The sequence below is a fragment of the Sparus aurata genome, chromosome 21 (assembly GCF_900880675.1).
Source record: "Sparus aurata chromosome 21, fSpaAur1.1, whole genome shotgun sequence".
NCBI lineage: Eukaryota > Metazoa > Chordata > Actinopteri > Spariformes > Sparidae > Sparus > Sparus aurata.
The window spans coordinates 17,795,303-17,804,645 of record NC_044207.1 but is presented as its reverse complement, the minus strand read 5'-3'; the positions used below and the strand labels follow the sequence as shown (position 1 = coordinate 17,804,645).

General features: G+C 43.7%; 1 protein-coding gene across 1 annotated transcript; it reads right to left on the bottom strand.

Annotated features, from left to right (window-relative positions):
- Positions 1-2,172: 2,172 nt before the first annotated feature.
- On the bottom strand, positions 2,173-8,613 carry and2 (actinodin2). The gene is made up of 6 exons (XM_030401797.1): positions 8,507-8,613; positions 7,834-7,925; positions 4,863-4,907; positions 4,401-4,564; positions 3,202-4,104; positions 2,173-2,986 (listed from the first exon to the last, which is right to left on the bottom strand). The coding sequence occupies exons 2-6, from the start codon at positions 7,904-7,906 to the stop codon at positions 2,591-2,593; spliced, it is 1,581 nt and encodes a 526-aa protein (XP_030257657.1). The 5' UTR covers positions 7,907-7,925; positions 8,507-8,613; the 3' UTR covers positions 2,173-2,590.
- Between the last annotated feature and the right edge of the window lie 730 nt (positions 8,614-9,343).

Below are 9,343 nucleotides of genomic sequence, written 5' to 3'. Positions count from 1 at the left end.
GAAGAGCAAATTCCTCCCTGTGGCCTTTAATTTAAAAAAAACATACAGAAAATGACCAGCAGCCCACACATTGTTGCGGGTAAGAATAATTTGATTTGAATAACTCTCAGTGCTGAATATGCTTGATGCATTTTCTTTGCACCGAATATGTTTTTTGAGATATTGAAAGAGAACTCAAATGTTTGTGTCAGCATCATTGTTTCAGAGCTTTGAAAGTATTCAGACGAGATAACAATTACTAATTAGTTAAAATGCCATGTCACTTGTATTCTGACCCAATCCTGCAGACGCGAATGACACTTTAAGTTCTTCTTGCTTCAGACGGTTTTAATTCCTGTATGACAGGAGAACTCAGCACAAGTCCAAACCTTACAGGACAACAGCTACAATTAGGAACATACCTCCATGAGGCTTTCTTGAGTGCGTGTTGTGTTCAGGTAGTCATTACTGCACCCGGCTGTGTGTTATCTGCCTTCAAAACTGTCAGCGGCTGCAGCAGCCACACTGCTCGTCTCCTCGAGGCGACTGCTGTGCTCTGCAGTTGGAAAAAGTTGGCTATTGAAAAGCAGACTGCAGTCCTCGTAGCCCACGGCTGCAGATCATTTCTAAAATATAACGTTCAGCATTGGGAGAGAAATACCACAGTTCATCCTTCAGTATTTCTTAAATATACAGACTGTTGAAAGAAGACCTCCAGTCATCAACCAACGAATTAAAGGACATTTTTAATGTTTTTAACTTTAGGTTAGCATTTAATTAGATCTGCTAGGGAGTCAGTGAGTCCTAACAACAAACAAGTGTGTGTGAATGTGTGTGCAATGACATGGGTCCTTCATTTTCACCAGTGCCATTTGCAACTTCATGTCAGACATATTCCTCTGACATCAGGCTCAGGGAGAGAAACTCAAATGTCGCACTGCTTCTACTGTTCCAGTTTGCAAGTCCTATAAACGCTGGGGAATTTTGAATCCCAGAAGTGAAACACACTTGATGTAATCAAACGGTAACATTAGCTAGGAAGTGGTAACTAACCACTAACTAACTAACTAACCAATGTTGTTTTACCTTCAAATATGACCGGATGTCCAAAGGTTTTCATACTAACTGATTGAATTGTGTCATGAATTACACATATAATGCACATCAGTTGAAAAGTTCCTTTTCCAAGTCTGTGGTTTGTCATAAAACCAAATGAAATATAAGAGTGTGAAAATACGAAATAATAAAGACTGAACAGCCATCAGTCCACGTTAGTGACGTAGTCTCGTTGACCGCTCACAAAACATTGTAGAGCTGCTGCTGTATAACAGCAGCTCACAGAACTGAGGAACTACACTTTCAAATAACTGCAGTTAACAGTATGACCAGATTTATTGTGATTTTCATCTTTTTTAGTACCTTTTCTCTGCCAAGTTGGCCGCCATAAGTTCATTGAAGTTGGTTTTGAGGTTGATGAATACAAACTAAGTCTAGCAGTCAGCTCAAACCACCACTTTGTCACAGCAAAGACATGAAATCATCTTTACTGACTCTGATGGCAGTAGGGTTTTTGTGATTTGGGTGATTAGGGCACTGACCTGTTATTTCCTCTTAATAGACCATTCGGTCAACTGTTAGCAGAGTTTAAGATTGAGTTTTATAACTGCAGTGTCCGTTGCTGGATCGACCCTCACTGAGCGTCATCCACCTCTCTCCCTGTGTTTCCTGTCTGTATCTCTACTTCTACCACCAATCCTTCAAATAAAGTCAAAAATGATAAAAATACAGGATGAGTATTGGATGTATCGTGTGTTAATGCCTCTCTAATTGATTAGGGGTCTGGAATGCAATGTCCTATCATGCAAAACACACATTTCCAGTGATTCTGTATGAAAATGAATCGTGCAGATGTACCAACAATTAGCTATTTTCATAATGGTGGAGGATAAGCTGGTGCAGGCGCAACACGCCAGCTGGCACACTGAGGCTCAACTACGTGCTGTGTGTTTTAGCTGCAACAGCTGGGGACTGATGTGCTGAGAGGTGGCTGCGTGCACATACAGAGAAGGCTCCCTCTATTTAAAACTTTCAAATCCACTTTGGAAACTTAAAGTTGTGGTGTTTTGCTGCTATCATCATGAGGTTTTACACTTGTCTGTGATAGTTTAACCTCGAGGCAAGAAAGTAGAGAAGTTTTTCAAATCTTTCTTTTTTTTTTATTTAGAACTTCATAAAAACTAAACAGATGAAGCATTATGAGGTCGAGAGTTACAGAAAAATGTGAAAAACAACTTTAAATACACTTTGGGTAAGTCAAATGGAAACAGAGAATGTACAACAGAGAGAAAATGATTGCCCGCTGACACAAATTCAAACTAACCCTAATCTATCACACATCTATACATACAGCTCCTTTCTACAAACATACATACATGAAGTTTTACACACTGTTCTATGTTGCTTTCCTCCTGAATTGTTCAGATTAGATTTTCTGATTTTTGTGTTTTGTTTGTTTGTTTTTGTGAGGACTTTATGACATTGTGGAAGGTTTTTGTCCATAGTCCAAACATCTTTGGGACTTTTTCTGCAGTTTTATTTTTTTTTCTGAAATCTACTGGCGCTGGTTCATGACGGCCTTGAGGAAGTCTTCAAAGCGTGGGGCAGCGGCCTCCTTGGCGGGCTCATCAGCAGCGGCCTCCTTGGCGGGCTCGTCAGCGGCAGCGGCGGGCTCAGCGCGGCGCAGGCGGCAGTTGTAGTCGAACTCCGGGTCGCAGTCGGGGTCGGGAAGGATTATGCCATCCTTGCCGGGCTTCGGGGCCTCAACGTTGGAAGGTGAAGCAAACTTGCCGCAGCTGGGGTCGAAAGGATGGCAAAGGGGCTTGGTTGGAGCCTTGATGGAGGCTTTGGCCTCTGGGCCAGACTTCACCGGGGTGCAGTCTTTATCATAGTGCACATAGCAGTCATAGCCCTCCTTGGTCTTGCCGTGGACGCCGAGCTTGTAGCGGACCTGATTGATTGATTGATTGATTGATTGATTTGTGTTTTTGTTCAAAAGCAGATCACAGATAGCAAGTGAAAGCATTATGCAACACCCATTTCTTTTAACTACATCATTTAATTAACCAAGTGAGAAGGAAAAGAAGATTAATTCAACAAGCAAGATTACACTAGATTAGTCAAAACATTGAACTATTTAATCCAACAATCAGGACTAGATCAGACCTGGTGCTCGGGGATCTGTGGAGCGGGCTTGCGCAGAGCGGCGGCGGCTGCCAGTATGCAGTACGGGTCGACGCGAGGGTCGCAGGACAGAGGAGCAGCAGGAGGTGCTGGCTGGTCGTTGGCGGGGTACTCCAGCACAGGCTTGGTGAGGCCGGACAGCTTGGTGGCAGTCAGGGGGTTGCAACCGGCATCAAACAGAGGGTTGCAGTGCTGCTCTTTAGGGGCCTCCTCAGCAGCGAGCGGAGCAGGAGGAGCCACGTTGCTCACGCACAGAGGATCGACTGCTGGGTCACAGCTGGGGTAGAGCAGGTGGTAGAAGCCAGTGGGAGCTTTGGCGACCAGGGTGGGCATGCAGTAGGGGTTTTTGGGGTCACATTTGAGGGCCGCATAGGATGGGGCAGGGCCAGGGGCCGGGCGGTAACCATAAGCTGCCCTCAGGTGATACTGCAGACACTCCACATCTTCAGGGTTGCAGATCCTCATCAGCTCAGTCCTCTGCTCATCACTCAGGAAGGGCTCCAGGACGGGGGCATAGTGGTAGAAGCCAGTAGGGCTCTTCAGGGGGAAGGGCAGGAAGGGGGTGAGGATGGGGGCTGGCACCTTGGCTGGAGCGGGAGCCGGCTCAGGCTCAGGTGCAGCAGCCTTGGGGAGGAGGGGGAAGAGGCAGTAGGGGTCGAGGTAAGGGTTGCAAAACCTGACGGCAGCAGACTTGTAGGGGGCGGGCATCACCAGGGCAGCCTTAGGCTTGCTGGTGGACTCGGAGACGCACTCTGGGTCATCAGAGTCGGCGCAGGACTTGTAGATTTCACTGAGGTGCTTGAGGTAGTGGTTGAAGGTGGGGCCCTCCTCTGACCTGTGCTTGTTCTGCAGGTAGGCCATGTACAGACGATCCAGATCCTCAACCTGAAAAAAAGAGACAATATTAATAAACCTGCTCTGATTTCATTGAGAGACTAAAGATAAAAATAATTTAAACCAAGCTTTTGATTGATGATGTTTCATACACATTCTCTGAGGAGAGCTCACCGCAGAGCTCTTACATGCTGAAACATGTCTTGTAGTGAAGAGTAACTTAGCATAATAAGAGGGTAAAGGAGTAATAATACTTTCTGTTGTGAGCAATAACGAATTAAAAAACACTGTTTCATAATCTCGACTCTGAGAAACTGAATAATTCATGTGAAGCAAACTGCACTCACTCCCTCCTGGTTGTGGCTGTCCATGAAGTACTTGTACCATCCCCAGAAGTCAGGCAGACGTTTAAACTGGGGCACCGCCAGGACCGGGACGTTCCTTCTGTTGCGAACCAGCTTCGTCAGGCTCGCCATGGCCTCGGCTATCACATCGTCAGACACCGCCGACACTGAGGGGAGAGCCGAGGGAGAGAGTGGACTACATTTAGTTTGCTGCTGTCTGAACTTACAAATGAGGTACTCAGACTGAAGAGACATATATATAGAGATGGTATTATGTGTATTTGTATGTCCTCCTACTCAAGATGATCGTAAGGGTGTGTTACTGTGACCACCACCTGGAAGAATGTATGTATGCTTGAAATTTGGATGGGTATTATTAAAGGTCTGTGATTTAAGTTTTTTAAAGTCCCTTCCCCAGTGACTTAACAGCCAATATATCCCAGGTGCCACGTCTCAGGTCCTCACCTTCCTCCTTCTTGTGCTGCTCCACTGGAACGGCCCCCAGAAACTCTGTAAAACACGAGCAGCAGCCACATTAGCAGCAGCAGGCGCACCAGCTGACGAGGACCAGATGTGGAGCAACCCCTCAACATCAGGGAAAACGCTGACCTGCTAATAAGCCCCTAGGTGAAGCGCGGCAGGTGCTGGGGCTCTGGCGCCCGGCACAGGCAGCATCCTGCCGATTAAACACCCCTCCCTCCTCCTCCAGACCCCCACCCACATCCATGCACGCTCAGTTTGGCTTTGAACCACACTGGTGGAGTTAGTGCAGCTACTAGGGGCCTCCTGAAACCTGTAAAACTACAAAGACTGGGCCCTCACACAAACCAATTACCAATACACCGTAAAAGTGGAGGTGGAAGGAGGGGACATGCCGGTGTGCATCCCTGTCTCCACATGTGGAGCGTCCTCTGCTCCACCAGGGGGTCTCTTCAGAAGTTTACAGTTATGAGAAAACAGCCGAGTCAGCTGATTATGGCAGAAACTTCCGGAGCTTTCTCAGTTATTAATGTGGAAAGTCTCCCGTAGGAGCAGAGATAAATGTCTCTTTATGACTCTGGGGAGATTCTGAAGTACTTACAGGCTGCCCTGCACATTAACATGTCATGCTATCTCAGTGTTCAAGAGATAAAGGTAATTGTGTCACTGTAATTCTGTGTCATAAATTAATGTGCATATTCCCAGGGCTGTAGAAGGGATTTCAAATACTCTCAAACGCTCATAATACATTTCTGACCAAATACCAGATACTTTTAACTGCCTTTATTTATTTTAATTATTTATTTTATTTATTTATCCTTTATTTAAAAGCCATTGAGGTCATGGATCGCTTTTAAAAGGACACCTGGCCAGGAATGACAGCAAACACATAGTTAAAATTGTGAATTTAGAGATAAATTCGCTGTAATACTAAAAGAACCGACTGATTTCACCATAGTTTTAAAATTGTTCACTGATATAAAATGATATTATGAAGTTTAACCACTTAAGGAACACCATTCCTACATAGGAACACCCTTCACTAAACGAACACCCTTCGTTAAAACGAATAGTTTTTTGCTAATAGTTTTAAGCATCAGATCTTAACAGTATATACTCACTGTTGGAAAGCTGAGACTGTCATGAATATTTTAAGCCCAAAAAAGTTATTTCCAGACCATGTAATAGCCTTCTAAACTCACCATGACACAACATTAGAAAGAGCCCTCTACCGCAAGAAGCAAGAATGCCTACATACCTTCGGAGTGTTCCCTTTTTCCACAGCTACAACGTCATGCCACAATTTCTTTTTCATAGTTCGCCAAGAGTCCATAGAATGGGAATATTCATGTCATTTTACCCAAAACTAGCTACAAGTGTCGAACCAGCAAGAAACCCCAGGGTCTTAGCTTTCATTTGAGACCACGATTATGTTTCTAGGTAAAGGGGTTCTCAAGTTATAAGCCTTTGAATCTCAGTAGGCGCTCTTGGAAAAATAGGACCCAAGCAAAACGCACAGACATGCCTTTAGAAAACAAATTGTGAAAAATCAATTTTTTAGTCTTTTGACTTCAAATTTTGAGTGTAGCAAGCTGAGACCTGTGGCTATGGCCTAATTGTTCTGTGTCCATAGACATACCTGAACCCTTATATCTTAGTCAGTTTACTGACATTTGAATTGGACGAAAACCAAAACCTGTGTTCCAACCTCTGTAACTCTGTGTCAGTATGTCATAGAATCACCACTTCTAGAAAAAACTTGAGGGTGTTACCTTTCCAATGGTACCAAGCACATCCCTGAGTCTAAAACTATGTGGGAGCTGTCATGCTTTTAATTTCGGTATGTCGTTTTGGAAAAAGAACCTTAAAACGGGGGCGTTCATTAAGTGGTTCAGTCTGTAGATTGTTTCATGCTGTGAGTGCCTGAACCTGAGAAACCTGAAGGCTTTCTTTCCCAAGTCAGTTCAGACTTGATGCTACTAAGTATATTAACTTAAGTACAATCTTGAAATACTTCTACTTGTTGTACTTTACTTGAGTATTTCCATATTGTCTGGTTTGTTCCATTCCATTGCTCTAGTTACTTTGCAGACTGCATGTTGCATCAGAGCCAAAGTAGTGCATCTTTAAATTAATTGATTTTAGTGGCAATTGAACTACTGAACTGCAACTGCTGTGTAGTCTGGCAGTACGGCGCCTAAACAAACTTATTGTCCGCAGGGGCCGCAGCAAAAGATTCTCACAGCAGCTTTAAGTAAAAGTAGCAATAAACAGAACTACAACAAAAAGTACAGTGTTAATGTTCTGATAGTATTACAGCACAATATCTGGAAACTATATCCCTAAGTGGAGGAACACGTTCACTGTTTCGCTCTGAAATTATTTTGGAGTAGAAGTATAAAGACAAGGAAAGGGGAAGTAAAAGTAAAAAGTAAGTTGGGTTTTTTTTTTTTACATTTTTGGTGTTCTTTGTACATTACTGTGTACTTTTGTCTCTTTAAAACTCTTCTAAGAAAAGAAGGACTCTGCAAATGAGATTCACAACCTGTGACACTGCATGGCAAGCTGCTTTAAGTAGTCGTAAGCCAGACCGATTAGGAGCGACTGGTCTTACTGGTTATTCAGTGTTTGCTCACTGTCATGAATATTATAAATGGAGCGAATAACTTAAATTTTTTTCGCCATTTTTTCATTCTAAAGATATTTTTTTTATATTTCAGAATTCATAAAATAACCCTCAAAGTATCTTGAGTGTAACTGTAGAGAGTGAAGACCTCCTCGGGTGCTGGGATCCCCAGAATTCCCCAAAAGACCTCATTATCTTTCCCTGAAATGGTTGCATCACTGAATGTGCAGATAGTAAACCAGGGTACAGTTCCACCTTTATCACAGAGACCATCTAAAGTCACACACACACACACTTCTTTCTGTAAAAAAGTTGTAAATCAAGTCTCACCTGGTAATAAAACAATAGCTAACAGGAGCCCTGTGTGGATCAGGGAAAGTGACGGTCGTCCAACGCGTGCCATTTCCTGTTTCGTGTGCTTCCTGAGGGTGAAAGACAAACAATGGTCACTGATGATGATGTAACAGAAGCTGTATTTGAGTGCAGATAACACAGTATGACCTCCTGGCAATAACAATCCAATTACACTTGGAGACTTTGATGACTGTGTCTCAATTTTTTGGGAGAGTTTTTCAGGAAACTCTCTGATATGGAAACAAAAGACTATGCGCTTGGAAAAAAAAGACGGAGGTTTCTATTTAACTGGCTGATACCAAGACAATAGAGAGGATTGGGGACACGCTGTAATGGAGCTTTTCATGGATTACTGAGGAAAAATAAGACTTTAGTTCCGAATATCAAAATATCAAATAAAGCTACTGAAGTGAGCAATCAAACAGCCAAAAGCTTGAAATGTTCTTCTCAATTACTGCACAGATGGCTGCTGAATTACAGCTGCTGTGCCCAAAAATGAGAGAGACTGTCTGCCACAGTCTCGCACTCATGAATAAATCTCTCTCACTTTTCATCCAAAGACAGTGAAGTTTCAGGCAGCCGCTGCTTCTCTGTGAACTCCAAAATATATATCAACTTCAGCACATCCAGCACTGACATCAGGCCTTACCTGCAAGGGTGCTGAAGTTCTGGCCTCCTGTGATCAGGAGCGGCTCTCTGGGTCGAGCTTCTTGAGGGCTGACTGAGCTGTGTAAACCCTCTACCTCTCTGCTCCCTTGTATGGGATGGACAGGCAGGCAAACATTTTTAAGGAGCCCACTTGATCATTAAAAACAAAAAGGCATGTCGTACGGCTCCAGCGTGCTGGCAGGCGCTCCGGGATTGGCTCCTGCACCGCCGGCCGTCCAACCAATAGGGGTCCTGTAATTAGCAGAGGTGAGCAGCACAACTGCATTAACAAGGTGTCTCTTGACTTGAAGTTTTTTCTTCCCTCACAGGTTTGGAATTTAGGGGTCAATGTGCGAAGGTGACATCGTATGTGTAAGCCACAAGTTGATTTTGAGATTTGAAATTTAAGCGGCTCAGTGGGCGTGAACTGAAAAAGTGTGAGCTGTTAAAACCACACAGCTTGAGGCCTCCTGCTAGGGGAGAGCAGATTTAGAAAGAGGTGCTTGCGGCTGTCGCAGAGGTGACGCTCATAAAACTTTCAGTGGAAAACTGTAGAGCAAGAGGTAACTCTGGAAAAGAAAAACACATAAAACAATCTAGCTGCAAATAACACAGAGAAAATAACTTCCTTTTATCACGTAAACGAAAGAAATCAGTCAGTGAAGCCTTGTGTTTTTGATTTATCTCCTTAAGAACAGTCTCTTTGTAGACACTGACTGAAGAGAATAAAAACATCTTTCTGAAATAACCACTGTATTGCATCAGTATATTGACAAATGTGTGAGCAATATCGTCCAGGATGACACGAACGTGACTCTTTTCACATCAGTGGTGCAAC

What these genes read in the sequence shown, in the direction of transcription:
- and2 (XM_030401797.1), bottom strand. Translation starts at nt 7,906, where the DNA reads ATGGCACGCGTTGGACGACCGTCACTTTCCCTGATCCACACAGGGCTC. An exon ending in GCAGCACAAGAAGGAGGAAG is followed by an intron (nt 4,565 to 4,862) that starts GTGAGGACCTGA and finishes CTCTCCCCTCAG; the next exon opens with TGTCGGCGGTGTCTGACGAT. An exon ending in CACAGATCCCCGAGCACCAG is followed by an intron (nt 2,987 to 3,201) that starts GTCTGATCTAGT and finishes TCAATCAATCAG; the next exon opens with GTCCGCTACAAGCTCGGCGT.